Below are 25,474 nucleotides of genomic sequence, written 5' to 3'. Positions count from 1 at the left end.
TCACTCCCAGAACTCGATGATGGGGGAGCGGCCCACTTCGCAGGTCTGGTTGGCCGCGATGCTCACGTTAACCAAGGTGGAGTTAACGATGCTGCCGTTGGTGTGGCTGTTGTTGCAGGCGGCCTGTTGGAAGATCTCGCTGCAGCTGGGCGTGTTCCAGGGGTTGTCGCAGGTGGACCAGGGCAGAGTGGACGTGAACGAGTGGATCATGTAATAGAAGCCCCAGGCCAGCACCATAATGTAGTAGGTGTTACAGAAGAAGACGATCACCATGGACGCGTAGCCCAGACCTGAGAGGAGACACACAAGAACAAAATGTGAGGTTAGAGAGTGTTTTTTTATGTACAGAAAGGACAGGTGGGTAGAGTAAAACTGTATACTAATTGTATAAGCGCAGTGGTGGAAGAAGTGACCAGATTTTCAAAATAAAAAACTGGGACACTCCCGGTTTGGGTCGGTTGGTAATAATAAAATTGTGAAAGGAGTAATTAAGGAAAATTGTTATGCACTTGGCCCGTGTGAGTCAGCATAGTCACATTTTCTTAGTGTTTTGGTGATTTTTAAGCAGTGTTTCTGTCTTTTACCTAAACAAATGAACATGTATTCCTCTCTTTACTGTTAGCAGAGATCAGATTGGTCAAAAATAGGGACACTTTGGACATTTCTTGTATAAAACTGGGACTAATCACTGGTTTTGGATAAATCTGCTGGGACAGGGGACACAGGGCTCAAAACTGGGACTGTCCCGAGTAAAAAGGGACGTCTGGTCACCCTAGGAAGAAGTACTCAATTGTGTTATTTAAAGGTGCATTGCTCAACCTTTCTGGTAGAGGCCCTGCTACCTACTTCTCTCCCTGGAGATGTTATTGCTTTGCCTGGAATGCTCAATTGTAGGACTTTAAACATATCCATCTCGCGTTTATTCATTCCAGGTGTTTCTATTGCTCAAAAATACCATAATTCAATACTGTGACAGACTCTAGACAAAGCAATAACATTTCTACAGAGACAAGCATATAGACCTTTAAAGAAAAGAACAGATACCAGAGCAAAACATTTTCAAGTAAAAGTAAAAGAATCATAGTAGAAAAATCTACTTCTATTCCTCCAAAGCTTGAACTCTGAAATGACGACCTTGATTAAAAGGTGCATTGTGTAACTTTTCTGGTGGAGTGTCCATCGTGAACATATTAATTCTTTGTCAGAAATGTTTCAGAGAATAGCATTAAACCTTTTTATCTTCATGGAAACCAAACCATAACCATGGAAACCAGAAGTTATAAGTTAAATCTGTGGAGAGGCACCCTCGCTAACAGTCAGAATGTCTCTTCTTAAAAGTTTTTTGAGCTATAAAATCACCTGTAATTGAATAAATGTAAAGTAGAGCTGTTTAATGTCATACTGTGAAACATTCTAGGTAGAGCAATGACATCTCCATAGAAACAAAATACTCAAGTAAAAGTATCACGTGAAAAAATAGACTCTGTTTATTGCTCCAAAGTTTAAACTCTGACAATAACAAATGACAATCTTGAGACAGAGACAGATAAAGCTATTCAAACCCCATATAGACAGTTTAGTGGATTTAGAGTTTAGTTCCACTTTAAAGAAATGAATTTATAAATATGCCTCAGGATTTAGATCATTTAGTGCAAGACTTTTTTGCTTGGTACCGGCTGTGTCGTGCTGTATTTGCCCTTTACCATTAAAATTCCAGTAAACTCATTAATTCAAAGTGTTCATTACACATAAGCAAATTTGATATGGTTTGATTATTTTTTAACTAGTTTCAAAGTTTGGCCTTATTAATACTGCACTTAATTATTTTATTGACTTAATCAAAGAACCGTTTGCTATCATTGTGGAGATACAGTGAGGACAATTATATAATCAATAATATTATATAATCTATTTTAGCATCCTCGTATTCAGTTTAAAGGTCCAATACTACACAAAATTAACTCTTGTGAGCTTTAAGCCATGTTATAATGCTGTTACTTCATCAAAAACATAGCTGGAGTTGTGTTTTGTTTCATTCACACAAGTTTGAGTAACTCTTTATTATTAGTCTTTCACATCTCCAAAGCTCAAAATGCTCCGTTCCACCTTATGATGTCATGCAGTGGTAGTTTTCTATTACCTATTACCTACTACTACGACTACATAATCTTGGCTCAGATCTGATCCATTTTATCAGATCAGGCCCCTCAGACACCTGTGTTTGATAAAGAAGAGTTTGAAGTGCAATATTCAGTCAATTATTAATTTGACCCGTGAGTGCGTACACACTTTTACTGCACACTGAGTACTTATTGTACATTACATGCTCTTCACTTTTATACACTCACGCAGTCGATTACGGAGGAAATCAGAACATGAGGACAAAGTGGGAGTGACACCTACAAGGGAACTGAGATGGACTGAAACCTGAAGAATTTTTTTTATGGTTTTACTCACACTTTATTGATCCACAAGGGAAATATACTAGTGTCATAATAACAAAGAGCAAAAATATAAACGGTAATAATAACAAAAGTACATAGAAAAAAATAACACTAGACTGGTGTCAAATAAGGCATAATTATGTACAAGTAAAAGTAAAACATACAAATATATCTCCGTTACATACAAGAGGTCGTAAAGAGAAACAGCGCAAAGATTAAATAATAATTGATATGACATAGAGTTATCTCTTACATAAGTGTGTGATGATTTATTAATTAAATAAGGTAAGATTATCAGTGTCTTAGTTCACATGCACAACGAAATCTGATTTTAATTTGATTTCTGGAGCTTTAAGATGATTTAAATGACATGCAAACTGCAGAATCTGAAGTGAGTAACCACCAGCCTCAGATTATTTTGCTGTTTACTTTTCATTTTAATAAGATTTCATTTTAATAAGATTATAACTCCAAAAATCTGGTCATAATCACATTTTGATTGTGCATGTAAACGTTCATAACAGTTTGGTTGACATGGGCCAAATTAGATCATCATTTTGTTTCTGGGCCAATATTAACATCTGTCATGGGACTACAGATGAAAAGCCTCTCTTGGCTTTTCTGGCATATTTACAGAAATGTTGATTAATATGTGCTGTCCCTGAAAATAAAATAAATGAAATAAATAAAATCATGTTTGGTGTTTGTGGGAAAGAGCATTAAACCTCATAAAAAATACAGTTTTTCTTATATATTATTATTCTTATATAAATTCTTGCATAAATTGAGTAATTATGAAAGCAAAGTTTAATTATTATTAGAATTTTTATATCTTGTACTCAACTAAACAGTGATAAGCAGGATTATAAAACTACTACTCAATCAGACAAGGATGTTAAACTATAACCAGGTCTATACCAAGTTCAAATCAGGATTTAAAGAGCCCATATTACGCCATTTTCTGATCTATGTTATAATGTTGTTTCCTCGTCACAAATGGACCTGGAGTTGTGTTTTGTTTCTCCCAGTCGTTTTAAAACCAGCTTAAACTGGTGCTAAAGCCTTGTTACGTTTTGAACCGAAAGAAGGTACAAAAAGTGAAAACACAAAATTAATTCTGTTCTAATGTAACCCCTGACGTCAGAGGAGTTTGTTCCATTAGAGGGACACAGAAGCTCCTTGTCACAGCTGCAGCACTGAGAGGTAAATAGACTGTTTTTGCCATAGCGCAGACAATTCTCACATTTACTCAAAGAACACACTGGGACTGTAAACAAGTGAACTGACTCAAATTAATTTCTCATCCTCTACATTCAGAAGTCTATTCTCCGGTCCTTCATATAGGCCTTCTGTACCTTTGTAGCTCTAATCACAGCAAATGAAACAGAAAACGCGCGCCAAAGTTCTTGTAGAGGTGCAAATGCAAGGAAAAGCTATTTTAAAAGTGAAAAAAAAAATGCATAGCACACTCAGATGGCCGATGTCCAGTTATTATGTTATGGCAAAAGGCCTTCGTCAGATCATTTTTCTTGCCTACAGTATACTGTAGTCCAAAATAATATTACCATGTCTCCAAAGAATTTCCCTTGTGGATCAATAAAGTGCAAGTAAGGGCCTGTTTACATGAGAATGCTTGTGGGTAAAAACAACAAAATATCTTATTGGATGTGCCTTTCGTTTAGATGGTGAAGGCATTTTTGGGGCTTAAAAATGCACAAATCTGAACCCACCCTCCAGAGTGGAAAAGTTGAATACGCTCCGCCGTAGTGTTTCCGTCTACACTGCCCAAGACGCAAAACTCAGATCTGCTCACGTTGCGTATATGTTTACGTAACATTCATCACCACCTAGTGTCACCACCAAGCCACCTGGCATGCATACACAATCAAATTCCACACACTTTTGCGTCACCGTATGCACGCGGATTTCCTCCTGAAAATGCTCATCTAAACACGGAATAAAAAGTGAAAACACGACGCCACTTTTGCGTCTTCTGTTCAGACCGTCATCATATAAACTTAGCCTCAAACCATAAAAATTTCTTGTAGTTTCATCCCAGGTATGTGTCACCCCCTTTGTCCTCTACTCCTGATTTCCTCAGTTATAAACAGCATGAGCGTATAGAAGTATACTGTGGTCCAAAGCAAGAACAATGACAAGGCAAGTAAAAATATCTGAAGAAGACTTTTTGCCGAAACGTAATTCAAAAATAAAAAAAAAAAGCCTTTGGACATTGGCCATCTGAGTGAGCTCTAACCACAGCAGCCATACCTATTAACAGCTGCAAAATTAAAGGGCCCATATTATGCTGTTTTCTGATCTGTCATAATGCTGTTTCCTCATCGCGAACAGACCTAGAGTTGTGTTTTGTTTCATTCACACATGTTTAACACATAAACAGTGCATATTTAGGCTGAGTTCTTCTCACAAAATGGTAAAAACACAACTCCAGATCTGTTTTTTTATGAGATAACAACATTCTAACATGGCTTAAAGCTCACAAGAGTCTTAAATTGTAATAGAAAATTGCCATTTGAATGAAGACAATTAGCAAATTGCAAAATCTGCAATTTTTCTAGTAGCATACATTCCTGAAAGATCCTATGTTACACAAAATTGATTCTGGTGGCGAGCTTTAAGTCAAGTTACAATGTTGTTACCTCCTCGAACTCATTGTAAATATGCAGGGTTTGTGCGTGAAACATGTGTGAATGAAACAAAACACAACTCCAGGTGTGTTTGTGATGAGGACATGATGAGAACATTATGAAATAGATCAGAAAATAGCGTAACATGGACTCTTTAGGTGTCACGTTCATACATTACTGACGTACATAGCCGCAGTCACGTACACAGACATTGGCAGACTAATAATTTTAATATGCCCGTTTGCCTTTAGTATACATTACAGTAGTACGCGATGGTGGTCACGTACAGTAAGCAGAGGTCAGATTATCAGCTGTTGATAAAGTCGTACAATGGCGCGGTGTCCTTTATATAACGCTATGTATGGTACTGCTCAGAGGAAACACTTAACACATGTTGTGAATATGTAATGGCCTTTTCCACGGGCCTGTAGCATATGTGTTACAGTAGGAAGGATGTGTGTGTGTGTCTGTGTGTCTCTAATGGCTTTTTACTTGTTCTGTATCATGTGTTACAATAGGAAGCTCTCTCCTCTCTTCTCCTCTCAGCTCACATGGTTCTCTGTGTACGTTCAAGTGAATTTTATTTGCGTTTGGATGAACAGATTAATTATGTAAGAAAGTTCCATGAGAATCTCTTGATAAAATGCGAGGTTTTAGTACGAATCCGCCACTGAAAATAGGAGCTAGTTTATGTTATAATGCTGTTTCCTCATCACAAACGGACCTGGAGTTGTGTAATACAGAGAGTGCTCCACTGTGTTTTTAAACTCCTTTACTAGATTTATGTGCATCCTTTCTGCCCTGGAATTGCCAATCTTTACTGAACAAAAGGTAAAAGGTTTAGCTATTAACTTGAAAACTAACACTTCGCAAGTTGGAACAGAGAATTTTGAGCTTTGGAGATTTAGGCAGACTAATAATAAAGCATTAGTAGTCAGGACTAAACAAGGGGAGTCAGCGTTTCAGGTTCATGCAGCTAAAACCTGGAACAGTCTTCCTGAACATGTGAGACAGACTCTTCTTTGATGCTGTTTAAATCCAGGCTCAAAACATTTCTGTTTGACTGTGCATATAACTGAAAGGTTTTCATTCTGCACTCCTCTCTCTAATTTATGTCTCTCTTATTTAATTTTAATTTTTATGATTATTTATGTTTTGATTTGTTTTTATTATGATTTTAATGTATTTCTTATTCAGTAAAGCACTTTGAATTTGTGTACGAATTGTGCTATACAAATAAACTTGCCTTGCCTTAGTAATCATGTGTGAATGAAATAAAACACAACTCCAGGTATGTTTTTGAGGAGGTTACAATGTAATGGAAATTTACTTTGGAGGAAGATTTCTCGCAGTCTGTCTTTGTATAAATGAATGTTAGGCCCAGTCATCAGCATGTGTAAAGGCTCATCAAACACAACCGTCCACACATTCAGGAGGCTCTTTGTTGTACTACTTGTCCTCAAAAGTAAGTTGATTAGTAACTTACATTGTCCTCAAATGTAAGATGATTAGTCCGAGAAACAAAAGTCACTCTGCTTTGTTATGTATGTAACTTCTCCCCCCAGAGTATCTGAGCTCTGGGGGGAGAAGTTACATACATAATAAAGATGGAGAAAAGGGGTGACTGATGAGAGGAGACTCGCGAGAGGCTGTTGGGCAGGCTTAGGCCCTGTCCATATCTGCTGTAAGAAGAATAAAACTTTATCTGTATTTCAAAAGCTCACCGGGCTTTGCAAATGGATTCAGCATTTATCATCAAGAGATACATAATTTTCACCCACAGCAAACAACATTATAACATGTTTTAAAGCTCACAAGAGTCAGTTTTGCGTAATATAGGACCATATTGCTGAAGCCATTTGGACCTTTAAAACACACTTCATTTTATAACTATGACAGTATTTTGACAATGATGAGGGGTGTGTCATGACTAAACTTTTATAGTGTTAAGATTATGGTGAGAATAAACAAAGACCCCTGAATGCTGGCACCATCACATTTTGAAACACAATATTCCTCTAAAACAACTTAATAAAAGAAAGAAGTCTGCTGATGGTTAAGAATCTGTGGAGCCCAGTGGGGTTGCATTTTTCATTTTTACCAAAATGACTATGTGATGCGGGTGAATCTTACATGTATCACTGATTAAGAATATAAAATTGGAAAACGAAGTAAATACAAAGCAGTGGGCATGTGAAAATGTGGGTTGATCGGAGCAAAGATGTCTTGAATAGAGGAGTATAAAGTTTACACAAACATGCAGGAATCACGTTAAATACAACTTTGAGAGGGTAAATGAGAAGGGGGAACAACTACAACCTGATTAAAGGCTCTAAGTAGGTCAGCTTTAATCTTTTACCATAATGACAATTTGTGACAACCTTTATGGAAAAAAAAGGTTTAAAAAGAAAAAAAAAAAAAAGACTTAATTTTGCCTCTGAAATTTTAATTTTCTTGGTTTATTGTGACATGTATCATCTTGATTGATTAACCTGAATTATGCCTTTTTTCTGCATTATGTATTATTGATAAAGCACTTTTTACTGCGTCCAAATCTAAACCCAATCTACTTGCTACAACACTGCCTCACCTTGGTTTGAATTTTCAGAATCACCAAACTGTCTTTAAGTTTGTACCATAGTTATAGTAACAATAGAAGTGATGTGAGATGTAGTTGTACCTTTAAAAAGCGGAGCGATGTTCCACACGTTGATGCTTCCCGCCTTCATAAACTGGCCCAGAGCGATCTCCAGGAAAAAGATCGGAATCCCACCGACGAAAACGATCAGAAGGTAGGGGATCAGGAACACACCTGGAGAACACAATGACGTAAAGTTACACTCGTGGACAGGTTCATTTTCTACAATATTTAGTCTTCAGTTTTCTCAAGGGTGCCAGTAAGATGGATTCTGGCGATATTTATGGATTCACAAAGTCGCCAGAATCCATCTTGGTGCCCAGTTATAGATATAGTACAACATTTTTATACGAATGTAAAATCTTAAAATGTATCCTGCATTTCTTTCATCCTATTTTTTGTACTTTTTGCCAGAACAGCCTGTAAAATGTTGGTGGAATAATGCACAGTGGGATACAAGGAGACACAACCCATATGCCTCGTTTCCATAGAGTGTACGCCTGTGGTGCAATAGAATTTAGACAGAACAGAATGTGCTATAAATCAATCAGACATGTTACCAAATAAACACGTTCTATATCTATCCATGAAACCATAAAAGAACTGGAGTTTACACAAAAGTAATATAATGCCCTATTATTCACAGTTGTACTATTAGGGATGTAGTAGTAGTAAAAGTATTAGCAGTAGATGTTGTAGCAGTAGTATTATGGGATGTCTGGAGCTTGAACAGAACCGAACTCAGCGTGAGCTTAAGTTACACAGCCCCCTCTGTTTGGGATCATTCACTCGACCCACATTTTTGGTCACGCTCATTAACACCATTAACATGGCAACACTGTCCCACACACAACACACACACACACGCACACATCGCACATACATACACACACACACACACACACAGAAACATGCTGTAGAGACTGCCCACTCAAACAGTCATTTATTCACTCGACCCAGTTCTCCACTACTCACTGTTTGCATTGCCTCACAGAGGATGTTAATGATTGCGACATCTTCTTCCGTTATTATAATAAATACAGTTAAAGGTCATATAATAGACTAAACTGACTCTTTAAGCCATGTTATAATGTTGTTACCTCATCAAAAACATGCCTGGAGTTGTGTTTTGTTTCATTCACACATGTTAGAATAACCCTTTATTATCAGTCTGTCTACATCTCATCTCCTTTTACCTTTTGTTCAATAGAGATCGGTAATTCTGGGGCTGAAATCATCAAAATTATTCTATTGTATGAAGTTTAAAAACACAGTGGGGCACTTCCCATATTACCACATGACATCACAAGGGGGAACAGAGTGTTTTCTGTTTGAGAGAAGAACTCGGGCTAAATATGTAGAGTTTGTGAATGAAACAAAACACAACTCCAGGTCTGTGATGAGGAAACAACATCATAACAGAGATCAGAATATAGAGTACCACGGACTCTTTATATGTAGCTGGTGTGACCGGTGGATTTCTGTGTCGCACCAAGAACCAAGACTACGCAGTAAATCAAGCTCTCAACAATCAATTAATCAACAAATCAATTATAATAAAACTAAAACAACAATTTAGTTTAATTACATAATCATAAGAACCGGTTACACTAGCTGTAACTCATCAGGCGAGTTCTACAATAAAAATTAACAGCAATATCTGGATAAGTTTTATAAATCCTTGTTATAATGTTGTTGTTTTTTTGTTTTGTTTTTTACACTTTTTTTTTTTTTTTTTAAAGACAGCAGAACATAACATTAAAAAAAAAAAACAAACATCAACGTTTAACAATTGCAATATTCAACATAAAAACAAAAACATAAAGCAACAACCACAACACCACAACAAATACAAAAAAGCCCCCCCATTCTTCCTTGTTATAATGTTTGTTCTAATGTGGTTTAGGAATAAACCAATACAGATATGGCTATTAAATATTGGCAAAAAATTAGCTGGATTGGTTTTCAGTTCCATGATACTGCATAAGCCGATATCCTGCTTGGACATTTAATTGGATGTAATAAAAATAATCACAGACTGATTTTGGCTCTCGACCTCTTGTAATGTTTGAAGTGTGTTTTTTTTTTTTAATCAAAGCTGTTATATAATGATTTAGGATCAATTCTCTTGTATAAAAAATATCAGTTTTAAAGAATTAAGTGCCATTTTCTGTCCTTACACTGGTATTGGTTAATATCAGGTATCGACAATAACGTAAAGTCAAAGATATCGGTAGCAGAACTGAAAAAGCTAAATCAGTGCAACTCTACTTTATTCAGGCTTTTAAAACCACTTTGTTACATGTTTTTGTATTGTATTATACATATTACATCCAAACAAAAAACAGCATTTATGTGGGTTTAAAAGTTCAGGTTTAGACAAGACTCAATAAGGTGATCAATTCAAGTCAGGAGATACAAAACAAAGCATGTTTCTAAAACTGCAGTAACTTTCCACTGGTTAAATCCAACCAAAACCCACACCTAAACCATTTAAACTGGGTCCACGTGGGGTTTGTTGGTTTATGTTTCTGAAGCAGAAATAGCTGTTAGCCGCTTACCCCGGGCTACTGTTAGCGAGATAATCTGTATCAGCTAATCTCCTGTCACTGGGCTAACACCAGACTAAGACCACACCAAGGGACGCGCTGTAATCAGGCTAATGTCATCATGTGACTTCTTGTGTGGCAGCTGATTGGACGAGACCCTATGTAAACAGGAAGAGCCATTAGAAACACACCTTTGAATCTGCAAATTACAAAAAGTCAGATTCTTTCATTTTGTATACATTTTTAAGGGTCTGGTCTATGTTCTAATGTTGTTTCCTCGTCACAAACATATCTGGAGTTCTGTTTTTTGTTTCAGTTCTTTTCTCAAACCAAAAACACTCATACAGAAAGTGCTCCACTGTGTTTTTAAACTCCAAACACCTTTTGGGTAATTTCAGACCTGGACTTATCAATCTCAACTTGAAAACTACCACTACATGACAAGGTGGAGCAGAATATTTTTGTAGACTGACTAATAATAAAGGATTACTCAACAGTGTTGGGAGTAACGTGTTATAAATATAACAAATTACTGGAATGCTTTGCTTTTTGCTGAAATGCAGTAATGTAAGGCATTACAGGGAAAAATATTGTAATAGTTTACTCAGTATAAAAGTCAGTAAAGTGCATTACAATGTTTTTTTAACCTGGATTTAAGTGGGTTTTTCTTCATACAAATTCGCTAAAATAACCGCAATATCAGCTGTGGTGAAACGCCAAAGTTACGGTTCTGTGTGTCAGGACGGGCCTGGAGGTGCACCCGCATAGACCGTTGGGTAACCGCGGGTGAAAGGACAGGCACCGAACAATGTGCTCTGATCGTGCTTTGTGAACGCCCTGCTCCACGGGCTCGGGGTTCTCTCAGGGGTGGTCCTAGACTCCAAGTCCTAGTCCAAGATTAGTCCTGGTTTAGACCTGGTTTAAAGCTGGTTTAGTCCTGGTTTAGTCTTGGTTTAGACCTGGTTCAGTCCTCAGTTCAGTCCTGGTTTAGACCTGATTTTGTCCTGGTTCATTTCTGGTTCAGCTCTGGTTTAGTCCTGGTTTAGACCTGGTTTAGACCTGGTTTAGTCCTCCTGGTTCAGTCCTCGGTTCAGTCCTGGTTTAGACTTGGTTTATTCCTAGTTCAGTTCTGGTTCAGTCCTGGTTTAGACCTGATTTTGTCCTGGTTCATTTCTGGTTCAGTTCTGGTTTAGTCCTGGTTTAGTCCTGGTTCAGTCCATGTATGGCGCACAACTTCGGCAAACAAAAACAAAACAAAACACAACTTCAGGTCTATTATTGAGGAGGTAACAGCATAATATCACGAATTAAAGCTCACAAGAGTCATTTTTTATAATGTTGTGCCTTTAATTAATTTGCTTAATGGTCATTTAGGGTTCATGTCAGGTTCCAGATCACAGAGAGGGCGTGATACCAGCTGACCCCTGCAGATCCAGACCCGACAGTGGCCCAGACAGATCAAACGTTTCAATTTGAACTTCCTCTTGAGGACACGAGGCATAGCTAACCTTGATTTAGCATCCATTTTGTCCAAATTGGGTCCTTGTGCCATAGAAGCGCTGGTTTGTTTTGAAAATGAGTTGGCAGAAATAAACTCAACTCTGCACTTTTTCAGTTGGGATGCAGATTCCTGTCTCAGCGTTTATAACTCTGAATAGCTGAATAAAGAAAACTTCAAAAACGGTTCAAAAATATTAGAAGTCTAAGGGTTGTACTGCATCTGAACAGAGTATGAAACAGGACTGAAGCAGCACTTGTTCTTGATGCCCCAGTGATGTTACATTATTAAAGTTATGTAACAGAGGAGACTGCAGTAAGACAGGATCACCCCGACCTCACACGCATTCACTAGAGGACAGAACTATTACAAAGGAGCAATGTTGTGGTTATAAAAGTGGGAGATATGTATCAAAAAAATAAATATTGTTCTAGTTGTTTTGGAGGTGCACAAAAGTACATAACTGAATATATCTTTAAACTATTCAAACTATTAAAAGGCCCATGTTACACTATTTTCTGTATGTTATAATGTAGTTTTCTCATCACAAACATACCCACAGTTGTTTCATTTTGAGCTTTGGAGATGTAGACAGACTAATAATAAAGGATTACTGAAATATGTGTGAACAAAACACAACTCTGGGCATATTTTTGACAAGGTATCACCATTCAAAAAAAGCTCACAGGAGTAAATTTTGCGTAATATAGGACCTTTAAGGACAAGTGGAATATTACAAACAAGGGTATAAAAAGATAGGACTGCCCTTTTATGGTTCATTTTATTGGTCAGTCATGTTTTGTGCTAGATCCTCCTCCTGCATTGTTAAAATACTGAATAGTAGGAATATAACGATATCCAACTCTCACAGCACAATATGCATCTCTCGGTACGATATTTATTGTGATATTTTGAAGAGGCAGTTATAATTGTAGTTGGGACACTTTCTTGCTTTTAAAATACCTTGACAAGATTTTTATGTGAATTTTTACTGTCATAATCCGAAGAATTCAAGTAAAAAACAAATATCTTCATGTTATCTGCACTGAAATGAATCATGGGATATGTAGTTTTCTATGTTTATGAGCTGTTGCTTCTATAAAACGATGCATTTAAGCAAAGAAACTTGTGAGACTTTTGACGATACGATATCACAATATTTCAGTTATTGTTAAATCCCTACTGAACAGCATAAATAAACTGAGATAATTATTTTTGTCGGTATCAAACGCCTCTATATGGTTCATTATGTTTTCCTCTGCATTGGACTCTTGAGGGTTAAACCTGTCAGGAGCAGTGATCTGCAGCAGGCCTCAGCTGCTTCACTGGAGACTGGGAGCACTTTGTTTTAATTCAATTTCTTCAATGGGGAAAACAAACAGATGACATAAACCAATCTGACAGCAACAAACACATGGTTCTAGTGAAGCTTGAAAACACGACGCTATGATAAGTAATTCGTTCAAGATTGCCAACATGTGTAACAATATTGTGAACAGAAGTGCACAAACTGACACGAGTCCAGGCAAAGGTCCAACACAACTGTTTGGATTTTAGCCAGTGTGCTTCTCCACTTCACTGGGTCAAATCAGGTACTCTTCACTGCAGATTATTTACAATTCTTGGCATGAATAGATAAAATACTCGCGAACAACTGAGAATTTGTTTGATGCCATACGGGCTGGTCAAAGTCTGATGTCCACATTTCTCAGAAGCTAAGCAAAGCTGTGGTACTTGAATGGGAGATCGACGGGAATACAAGGAGTCACAGTGGGACACCAGTGGTAAAAACTGTTGTTGTGTCCTTAGGCAAGACAGTTCACTCACATTGCCAAGTATACATTTTGTGGGTGAGTGATGGTGGGTTTCGAAGGGCTGAAGGTGCAGATTGGCCTTGCTTCCATAAATCTGTCCCAGGGCAGCTGTGTCTTGCCCCCACCGAGTGTGGAGTGAATGAATAATGTTCTGTAAAGCGCTTCGGACGTCTTAAAAGCCACTATATAAATCCAAAACATTATTATTATCATTATATCTCCAGTGTAAAAGCCAGTCTGACCGCTAACCTCAGTTCATTTTTACCTGTAGGCTTTTACAAACTCCATCCAGAACATTTTACAGGATTATTACACATGCTTTTAACACTTTTATGTCTTAATCTGCAAATGTTTCACTGTCTCATGTCTCTATTCACTGTTTCATGTGGTGTTTTATACTGCCTCTTGGCCAGGTCGTCACTGCAAATGAGGTGTTTTCAATTGACTTACCTGGTAGAATATTGAATAAATGAAATATATAAAATAAAAACCTGACAAAAATGCTGAAGGTCCTAAGCAAGGGTTGAATTTTGCATTTTCTACTGCATTGTTTCCTAAAGGTGGGTCGCAAGAGATTTTTTTGGAGTCGCCTTGTCACGATCTGTGTGTAGGTCTGCAGTATTCAGTTCTGAGACATGTTTTGTATCATTTCTAATCTTTTTTATGATTTTATTGACTATTTTGTTCCAATATTGCTGGTTCAATTGAATGTTGAAAAGAAAACGAAATGGGCTACATTTAATGTCCAAATAGGCGACTTATGGATCCTTTTATTGCTGGTTCAATTACTGTTTTTCATTGTTTAAAACTTGAGTAATACTAATTGTTCAGAGAGACACGATCAAAATTTCCTCATTAATGTTCAGTAATGGTCAAATCCATCTTTATTTTGTGATTTACGAATAATGTCTATTGACTTGGGTCACAAAGGTTTGTGACTTTTAAAATATGGGAAAAACTGCTCTACTGTGTCTGTGAGCAAGAACATTTTATCCATGTATTCCCTGCATCATAAAAGTATTGAACAGACACCTCAAGTTTCACAAGATTACAGATTTACACATTTGAAATCTCTTTAAAAAGACACAAACACACACATACACACGATTCTAGCACAACCTGAAATCAGCACTAGAATACACAAGTGTCTGGATTAGTTGGCAGCAGATCACACAAGTCTCAGCCAAATGTTACAGCACGGGCACCTGAACTGACCCCAGCAGGACTTTACACTCTTCTCTTCTACCTCCTCATGTCAAATAGTGTTTATTTTTCATTCATGTCCTGGAAATCTGACTGGCTCAGGTCTGTGCCCTGGTTCAGTCAGGTCAGTTTGGGTTGTAAACTTGACCCAGATCCAAGTCTAAACCAAACAGTGTCTTATCTGATTCCACCTTAACACAATTCACAATCACTATTATTAGAGTGGATGAGACTCGGGCTGTACTAAAATATCTATAGTCGTATAACATGATACCAGAATTAGTGATGCAGTATTGTTATCGTGGGCTGCTGTATCCAAGAGTATTATTTTGTATATTTTAGCAAATTACTTTGTGGAAGTGCTACCATTTTGTAGGTGTTTAGAGAAAGTATATTTTTGGTATTTCTAAGTTTAGTTCAAGTTTGTGCAGGTAGTGGGTTAAGAAATATTATAGTTAAAATGTATTTTGTTAAAAAAAAGTTACATATTGCAGTCGCGTGTTTCGCCATACTGTGATAATATCGTATCTTGGGCCAGGTATCGTGTATCATGAGGCACCAGAGACTGTATATATAAATGAACATAGATAACTCGCTATCCACCGCGCTCCAAATAGGAAGTGAGCACGGGGGTGCTTCCGGTGTCCTGTCAATTTGAGCTACTGCCCATGGACATGATCCCCAAGCGCTGTTACACTTTAAATGCCCGTTGTTTTGAGCTCCCTGAGGCAGAAGTGGAGTAACAACATTTTAAAAGTGCATTGGTTTTATTGTATGTTGTGAGCAGTTTAACATCGACATGTGCGTGTAAGATTTGCGGCAGAATACCTACGTTAGATGATTGAATAGTTTGGATTTAATATTTGATTTTATTGTTATCATCATTCATAATTTCATTACGTCATATTTTATTTTGTTTCCACGTGTAGGAAATGTGACTTTGTTTAGAAAGGTGCTGTATAAATAAAATATCACTATATTATAATAGGAAATTCACACTGTAGCCTTTGATATTTTAATATAAAATTTAAGTGTTTCCAGTAATTTCATTCTTTTATATGGTGGGAGCTTTATTTGATCGAAGACGTAGGCCTGTCGAAATGAGCTACGTCTACCCAAATTCATATAAATGAGTGAATAATGGTGATTCTACAATGGGAGCATTATTCAATGGCTAAATTGGCCTGTCGATATGTGCTCCCTTAAGTTGGAGCCCTGTTTGAGCAGAATACAACAAAATGAGCTACTTACGCATATCCATATAAATGAGTTGAAATGTAACGTCAGTAAGGTATAAAGTGTGATCACTGTGTGCAAAGAGCATCTGTCTCTAATCCAAAGAAATATGTTGTAAAACTGGGGAGATTTCACTTTATTGGATGTATACAACTGTAAATGGAAAACGTAAAGTAGTTATTTCGACGGGGTAGCGAACGATCACTGTTGATTTAGGCTGCTGGTAGCTCATTTCGATAGAACACTGGCTTCATTAACTCTGGCGTCCATTCACTTTGTATTGAAAAACCATGGTCCCTCTCTCCTTAAATGTTGCTGTCAGGTTCCTCATTTTGGTCTTTAAATGTTCGTATTAAACTGTTCTACATGATCTGGGTGTTTTTAGTTTGCCACTTTGTCTGTAAATCAATTCCATTCCCCAACTATGGACCTGGCTCCAAATTTGTCCCTACATTGCTAGCCTCGTGAGCTTCATTTGACTGGAGCTGAATGCTGTGGGTGACGTCACAATCTTCTTTATACAATGTGAAGGACCCTGTGATCCCCACCCTACATAAGACAGTACGTCAGATCAGCGCTTCAGCGTCTGTATTGAATTATCTTTCCATAAGTCAGAATGCAGGAAAATGAGTATGGTTGCCATAGTGATTGACCAAAATACAACAAAATATAATATAAATGCAGCAACAAAACAGCAAATATAATACCTCTTGACTCAGAATATGTCACGTAGTTCTCAGTTATTTTGATTATGACACATTAATTCAAAAGAAAATCTATTTGGTAATTCATAATAAAAAAATTGACAAATCCAGGAAGCAGGTCTCCATGGAGTTAAGAGTTGTACAGTTGGAATTTACAACTTTCTAAACACATTTTATGGTGTTGTTCTACATTTTTATACATATATTGTTAAAACTCAACAACTTTCAATACCTGGGAATGTGGTTTGAATTTCTGGGAGGACTAAATAGTAAAACTGGAGTTGATGAATGACATTAAATTTGAAGTATGTGCCAAAACAGTGATCAGGTCATAAGATTTCATTATTATTTTACAGTCCTTTAACAACGATTTAAAGGGCCCATATTCTACTATTCTGTTTCTTCATCACAAACACACCTGGAGTTGTGTTTTTCCATTCACACATATATATTTAGGCTGAGTTCTTCTCTCAAATAGAAAACACAGGAAGTGCTTCACTGTCTTTTTAAGATCAATAGGCTACACCTTCACTAGAATCGTTTGGATGATTTTAGCCCTTGAATTGCCAACAAAAAGTAAAAGGAGCTGTTGTGGAACTGAGCATTTTGAGCTTTGGAGATGTAGACAGACTAAGGCTATGTTTACACTGAAACGAATCACTGTATCACCGCATCGGAAACGATTCAGACACGATCCAGACACGTCGTTTCTGTGTCTGCATGCCTTCACTATCCACACAGCTTTGAGCATATTTGTTTACATTTTACAGAGATGAAACTTAAAACCTCATGGCTAAACTGCATAATTTAAGGGCTCAAAAAACAGCTCGCTATTGTGGTTCAGCTTCTGTCGGACTAAAGGACATGAGTCAGTAGATTGTATGTGTTCTTTCAGAGGGGTGTTCTGCTGATGGTGAGTCTGTTCTGTACTTCTCCAACGTGATGTTGGAGATGGTTTATGTTAAACTTTTCAGAGATTATATATCTGCAGGTCATACGCACAGACCGTATATATGAATGGACATATATTTTAGCCTCTTAGCATTTTGGCGCTGAATTACTTCATGGCACACAGACCTACATCAGCGTATCAGGGTTTTCAGGTGTCCACACAGTGTTGGATCAGATCTGTACTCAAATTAATTTGTGGGAGCTGCATTCATGGGAACGAATTCGCGATACCAGATCTTTCTGTCTCTGGAGCCGTTTTCCATTGGATGAGTGTGGACGAACACTGCCTCCGCAACGAAAACGACTCCAATACGTACTAGTGTGGATGGGGCCTAATAATGCAGGATTACTCAAATGTGTGAATGAAACAAAACATAACTGCATGTATGTTTTTGATGAGATAACAATATTATAACTTATATTATAACAATATATAAGACTTAAAGCTCACAAGAGTCAATTTTGTAACATATGACCTTTAATTATATCCTTGAGTACTTTATCCACTTTCTTTGCATTCAGGACAAAAAAAGGGAAGGGCTAGACTTAATTTAACCTGAGTTTAGAGTAAACCAGGGTTAAGCAAACTAAACAAATGCAAAGCTACAGTAAAGAAAACTCCAGAAGTAACAACTGTAATGGTCACTCGTCAGTCAAGAATGAGCAGAATAGTTCAGTTCTGGTTTATAAACGGATTGTGTAATATTTAAATTTGACTGTCAAATGGACCATTGAGTTACGATGGGGCCAGATGAGCAGTGATTTGAATGATGGCAGTGGCCGAGGAGCACACAGCAAAATGTGTGGAGTGGATTATTTCAGATTAGAGCCACTGTATGTTAATCTCACACACGTGCTGTACCTCTTGACCTCTGACCCTCCACCCAACAGGAAACAAGAAGTGAGGTCCTGAACTGATGAACACTTAAAACAAAACCAAGGTCAAGAAAATCTCATTTAAGTTTAGAAAAGTTTACGCAAAATTGACTCTTGTGGGCTTTAAACCATGTTATAATGTTGTTACCTTCTCAAAAACAAACCTGGAGTTGTGTTTGTCTACATCTCCAGAGCTCAAAACTCTCTGCTCCACCTCGTGATGTCATGAAGGGATAGTTTTCAAGTTAACAGCTACCTTTTTTAGCAATTTCAGAGCTGAAATGATCCAAATCATTCTAGGAAAGGTGCATGAAGTTGGAGCTCTTCCTGTATTGACATCACAAGGTGGAACAGACTTTCATTTTCGGTTTGAGAGAAGAACTCAGCCTAAATCTGCCGGGTTTTTGTGTTAAACATATGAAGGAAACAAAACACAGCTCTAGGTCTGTTTGTGATAAGGAAATAACATTATAACAGATCAGAAAATGGCAGAATACGGGCCCTTTAAAGGACCAAGAGATGGTGATTCAGAGGGTAGTCATGCTCATATCTTTCCTTACGTAAACTAAGTCCAACTGAGACCAACGCCTAACGTCTCACTGAACCAGCTCTAAGTCTACAGCTATACCCTATTCTCTATACCATCCATCACACAGCCAGGACTTGTAAACTAAAGGCTGCACCGGATATTACCCATCTCAAACAGAGGAAAAAAACGTGTTTATTTTAGCCTGTTTGCAGAGGTCCAAACATTCTTCTCACTTTGTTCACGGATTCCTATCATACTAATTATTCGCTGTGACGAATTCGTGCATTTCACAACTTTTTGCAAGGCCAGAATGGAGTTCTAATAGCATGCTAACAGCTCATCATGCATCGTGGTTTATTATTCTTTGTATTCTTGTAGCGATGCACTGATCTGACTTTTTTCTCTTCCAATACTGATATCGATAATTTGGCTTTAAGTATCCACCAGTACCCGATATTACAGAATTTATTTTCCAACACAAACTGCTAGGGATGTAACAATAACCAAAATATCGTGATATCGTATCGTCAAAGTTCTCACAATAATATCATGGACCATCACAATTTATCGAATTACAAGTCTTTTTGCTTGAATTAAGAGTTATGGTGCAGCAATAGCTAAAAAAGCGTGCTGTAGTTCTTGATAGAAAGCTTGGCAGTGGCGGACTGATATATGAGAAAATAGTCCCTCAACATTTGACAATTCATGCAATGCAAGGTTAGTTTTATTTCAAACATTATTCTATCAACACAGACATTTACATCGACAGTCTGGAGCAATAATAGTTTTGCTTCAGGTGGTTTGTGGAGTGGGTAAGACACTAGCGACCTTTGCAAATACAAGGACTGGATGAAATATTTTTAAAAGTGTCTCCACACGTCTCCAACACTCTGGCTCACTAGGAAATGAGGTCCTATGTCCAAAATTCTGAACTGTCTCTTTAAAGTAATTATAGAAGAAATTGGATATCGACTAAACCAGTATCTTGGAGATCAATATCCACCAAAACATTATCAATATCAGATACCAGCATCGCATTGGTGCATCCCTAATGATTTTGAGCTATGTCACTAATACGTCCATGGGTAAAACAGACTACTTTAAAACTACTTTATTACTTTAATTATTATGAACAGGGTAGATGAAAAACACAGGTTAGATTTTCCTGGTTTGTAATCTTTGGTTTAACCCTGACACTGAAGCTTGTCACACATAAGTGCATAATGAGAGTGTTAGTTTGACCTCTTGACCTTGAGCCTGTTGCTGTGGAAACGATCAGCTTTGTCCAATCAATCAAAAGTATTAAACCTGAGTGTGGATTAATACAGACAATTTACTTAAACTAAGCGGAAACAGATGAGGACACTGAAGAAGGCAGTCAACGGAGAAAGATTGCATGTAAAAATGTTTTGTGAAATGACAATTTTTTCCTTAGAATTCTTGGGCAATCTTGTTAAATGGTCAACAGAACAGCAGCTGTAAGTGAAGAAGCTAAAAACAGTGGAGTAGTATTAGAGAATAGGGTCAGATGTGTTCAGGGGCAGGTGTAAAAAGTAGCTCTATTTTTTTAAACTGGTGGAGCTTTGTCATTTGAACCTCAAATCATTATGTGAGCTCTCCAAAAAAAAATTAATGTGTCTCTACTCACTGACTGAATAAAATAAAATAAAAATTAAATAGTACTATTACTTCTAGAGTACAAGGGTTTGATTGTCATTGTTGGAGACTGTGTGGCCATTCAAAAGCCAATCACTCTCATATTTTTTTGAACATGTACAAAATTAAAATCATTCTTGGACAATGTGTTTGGAAAAACTGACACAATCTTGACTTATGTTGTTCCCAAGGACCCAAAGATATTTTTGTTAGGCCTTCTGCCTGGAGAGGTGATTGAAAAACCACAGAAATACCTTAAGACTCTGACATTGGCATGAAAAAATCAATAACAAGAAGCTGCATGGCTTAACAAGAACCCACCATCAGTGAATCAGCGACTAGACATTATAGAAGAAATATATTCTGACTAACTTTTTTGCTGCGATTCATCAAACGCTGGACAAAATGGTTAAAATACAAACAAAAATAGACTTGATTCACCCTTCAACATGCTTGCAGTGGAACAGCGCCCCAAGCTTTGTATTGGTTGTAAAAAAAAAAAATTTCATTTGTTCTATATTACACAAAACTTGAAAAACTAAATTAAAAAAAAGTGTAAAAAAAAATCTTTCAGACAAATTCAGAAAGCTCTAATGAAATCCCTTGAGGTCTGAATGAACGAGAGGAGAGAAGAGTCACCTCTAAAAACTGCATCTGAACAGACCAGCCATTACTATATTTAGGAGATAAATGAGACGAGGATGGGAGAGAGGAGACAACGAAGAGTAAGAGGAGAGGAGGAGAGAGAGTTAGAGGACAGAAGGGGGTAGCGGGTGTCTTTTTGATGCACTGACTGTAGTTACGCAAACTTCCACTTGGGGTGATTCTAGGACTTCTGTCATTGGCGAAAAGAAAAGATGAAGGAGACAGAGAGGCAAAGCATCATTATGCTTATTTATCTATGCGGAGACAGTAGGTGACGCCACAGAGCCAAGTTACCGGCCAGATCTGTGGAGAGACGAGCACACTCACAGTGAGAATGCAAGTTTTTAAGTCAATAAAAACCCTGTTCTTGAGTAAATGTAAGACGGATTTGTTTAATTAACACGATTAACATGGTAAAAGTGAGAACTCCTAATGAAGGACTTCCCTCCCTACAGCTCGTCCAACCAAAACCAAAAATGTCTGGCACTGCCCCTGGTCTCCAAGCCCCTCTCCTAAATCCAGATTCCGGTCTAAACCAGATCTGGGTGAGAGCTGGACCTTTACCAGGTGAATCATGTCCCTTCGTTCTTTGTTCCGGATGTCTCCTGCGTGTCTTGGACTTATTTTGGTCTCATTTGACTGTCTCTTCCATCTCTTTAATGCCCTCTTCTTCACATGAAGCTACAGAGAAATCTCCAGGTAACCCCTTTGTTATGTAGACATGCAAAGCCAGAGCCAAAAACCAGACCTTTTCCTGGACTAAGACTGCAGACACGTTGACAGATCACCATCACTCACATCAATTCACTCTGGGGAATTAGGAAATTAACTAAATAAATAAGACTACAGATTGAGACTTAATCGTGCAGAACCAAGAAACAGCATCTGTTGGCTTGTTACACAGACTTCTCAAGACAAAAGAAGAATATGTGGTTAATTTTTAATGTACAGATTCAGTACTTCGCTGCATTAAAGCAGACAGGACCCAGGCACACGCTCCTGTCAGCTCCTGTCGATTCCTGTCGGCTCCTGTCGGCTCCTCTGCACCTAAAATGTGCTGATGGCTCCATATTCAGGAGTAAGAAGATTCCAGAAACTACTCTGGAATGAGACAGCACTGAGAAATCCAATTGGTCAAAATTAGGACTAAAAAGAATAAACAAGCGACTGATAATACAATCTGAGTTTTCCATCTCGGCTGTACCCTCTTGTCTGTGGATTTTCTTTTAGTGAATGGCTGCAACTAAACTAAGCATTTAGGAAAAAGAGCATGATATTTAACAGAAAACAATTGTCTACAATAACAATATGATTATAAGACTTTCAGAGGTTTGATGGGTGACAGCAGGTGGGTTTAAACTATGGCCCAGGGGCCAAATGGAGCTCTCAGCCTCTTACTGACTTGGCCCAAATGATCTTATATACTTTTCTGCAAACTGAAGTAATTCTTCCACTTAAACCTCACTACGGAATGAGACAGGCCTTAAATGAATGCTCCAGGCCTTTTTAGGTCCAGTGGTTCTGTCAGACTGTGTTAAACCATATGAATGACTCACAGTGTTGACCACAGCTCTGAGCTCTGCAGCTTTGAGGTTTTAATATCAGGCTCTTGGTGAAAGGTCACAGGTTACAGATATTTATTCTATTAATTTTCTGATTGGTCCTTCAGAGGCAGTGGCACAGTGGTCAGAGCATTCATCCATCAACGCAGAAGTTCAATGCCAGCTTGGACTAAGCAAGTGCATACCGTTATTGTGTACTTGGGCAGGACACTTCACTCTCCTTACATACATGCATAGTTTCTGGTGGTCAGCAGGGCTGATGGCACAGATTCACAACATTGGTTCATTCTACTCTGCCCCAGGGAACTGAGGCTACAGAAGTGGCCTCACTTCACCGGTGTAGAATGAAAACTGTTACAATATAATCATGACGTGTGTTACGCTCACCTCCTCCGTTCTTGTAGCACAGGTACGGAAACCTCCAGACGTTTCCGAGGCCGACAGCAAAACCCACACAGCTCATGATGAAGTCCATTTGTCGGGTCCATGTTTCCCGCTCTGGATACGCACCTGGCGCAGCCCCGGTGCCACCTGTGACCACGCCCCCTTTCTTCTCAGGACAGGTCACACCTCCCATCGCCACAGTGGCCACGAGTGAGCCGTTTGCACTGGGCACAGAGTAAAGATGGCTGCTGCCACCATTGGCCGCGAAGTGTGACTTTTTGTTTAATTCGTCCAGTAGTGTGGAGGACGCTGACGCAGGAAGTGAGTGTTTCTCAGAGTTCTCCATTGCTCAGGGAGGTTTAAAAGAGCACAAAAGTTTATAGCTCTAAAAATCGGCTTGAATCTTTCACTGTCACTTTCACAGTCCACAGAGCGGTTCGCCGTTAAACAAATATCTTTTTATGAATTTTAAGAATTTCAATGTTTTAACAAAGATTTGGGCAAAGTTAAACTGACCAATGCCACTTCTAAAATGTCCCAAACCACTAAATTATTTCAGATTCTTAATATAGTTGAAATAAGTAGGATACAGAATAAGTACCTGTTCTTACAAGAAATAGATGTCAAACTCTAAATCTGAAATAGTCAATAAGATCTACTCTTTTAGTCTGGAATAATTGGCCTATGTGTGTTATGGGCTGCTCTAGAATAAGCAGCAGGTGAAATGACTATTTCTGTAGTTTAGGACTAATTTTGCACTTGGAGATTAAATAAAAAATCCAATTACCAGTCATTTATGAGCAGCAGCCAGTGTGAGATCAAATCCGGTTGCAAGCGTAAAAAGAGTCGGTGATTAGTCGAATAAAACGATTAAAATCCGATTAAAGAAATTAGTGTGTGACAAGAGTCTTTTGAGTAAGGCGCAAATTGTGCTGCTGGGGCAAAAAATCTCGTTAGAAGTCACTAATAACAGCTCATAGCCCGCTCGTATTTCCGTCGCGTTAATCCTCGGTCCTGGTGCCGCAGATTTAGAGCCGTGTGTCCCGTGTGTCTCTGCGGGGACAGCGCTCACCTGTCACCGCTAAACAGCTCTCCTCCTCCCGCTGCTGCACTTCCAGAGCTCGGTCCGAGCGAACGCAGCTGCTGAGACAGATTATGTGTGAAATTTCACTCACTGCTTTTTAGTCCTTTCTCTCTGTCACCTGTTCCTCGGCGGAGTCACGCACGAAGAACGCGGATTCAATCACTTTTAAAATAAAGATCAGTCAAAGAGTTGGTGCAAAAGAACGGGGTTAGGAAGAAAAATGCAAAAATAAAAAACGTAAAAAATAAACGCCACAAAACGCACAGCGACCTTCAAAAACAATCCACGAAACACTTGAATGTGAGTCTGAAGAATCGCATGGGACTTCACGGAGGGGTGGTCCTCAGCGGCCTGCTTAGCGGAATCCTGCGGGGGTTGGGAGCGCGGAGCCCGGCTGCGGGAGGCTTCAGGCGCCGCGGGGCTGGAGGTCCAGAGGAGACCCAAGCTCCATCCGTTTCAAGGCCCAAAATGAGGCAGGGATGCTGCGCAGCGCGTGTCCAGTGAGGACGGTGTGCTGTCACAGTCACGCGGAAGTATTTAAAGCGGCTCTACGTCAGTGCGTGTATCTGTCCGTCCGTTTGTCTGCCGGACACGAGTGCACGAGTTTTATAAACTGGACTGATGGCGTCACGGCGCTGGCCCCGCCCCCCGGCCTGTTTCCAGTGCAGCTCGTCCCCCCCGCAGCTCTACCGAAGCACGAGCCACGCACGTCACCGGGATCTCGCGGATTTTTTATTTACTTTTTTTTTTTTTTTTTTTTTTTTTTAACAAAGCGACATCACGAGCATAGTGATTTTCCTCTCGCACTGACGTCACAGAGGATCCTCCGCGCGAGCACACACGCACGCACACACACAAGCACGCACACCCCTCTGTATCACACACGCACACGCACGCACACACACGCACACACATTCACCCCTCTGTATCACTGTCTCTCACACACACATACATCAAACCAAGTGCAGGATCAGATTAGAGGAGAAGAATGCGGTCCCTCTGAAGGACAGCGCTGTGGAGGTCAAATATGCAGTGGATGTATGCAGTGAGCCC

General features: G+C 38.7%; 1 protein-coding gene across 1 annotated transcript; it reads right to left on the bottom strand.

Moving 5' to 3' along the window:
* On the bottom strand, positions 1–24,986 carry slc6a8 (solute carrier family 6 member 8). The gene is made up of 3 exons (XM_055165894.1): positions 23,341–24,986; positions 7,773–7,904; positions 1–290 (listed from the first exon to the last, which is right to left on the bottom strand). The coding sequence occupies exons 1-3, from the start codon at positions 23,681–23,683 to the stop codon at positions 1–3; spliced, it is 765 nt and encodes a 254-aa protein (XP_055021869.1). The 5' UTR covers positions 23,684–24,986.
* Positions 24,987–25,474: the final 488 nt, after the last annotated feature.

This window comes from Boleophthalmus pectinirostris, unplaced genomic scaffold (genome assembly GCF_026225935.1).
Source record: "Boleophthalmus pectinirostris isolate CB_2022bp ecotype Guang Dong unplaced genomic scaffold, ASM2622593v1 HiC_scaffold_8, whole genome shotgun sequence".
NCBI classification, from domain to species: domain Eukaryota; kingdom Metazoa; phylum Chordata; class Actinopteri; order Gobiiformes; family Gobiidae; genus Boleophthalmus; species Boleophthalmus pectinirostris.
The sequence above is the reverse complement of the archived record's forward strand: the minus strand, read 5'-3'. Positions and strand labels throughout refer to the sequence as shown.

Bases quoted from the DNA above. Each gene is read 5' to 3' on its own strand.
- slc6a8 (XM_055165894.1), bottom strand. From the start codon at position 23,683: ATGGAGAACTCTGAGAAACACTCACTTCCTGCGTCAGCGTCCTCCACA. The intron at 7,905-23,340 runs GTGAGCGTAACA...TGTGTTCTCCAG, and splicing joins GTGCTACAAGAACGGAGGAG to GTGTGTTCCTGATCCCCTAC. The intron at 291-7,772 runs GTACAACTACAT...GTCTCCTCTCAG, and splicing joins CATCGCTCCGCTTTTTAAAG to GTCTGGGCTACGCGTCCATG.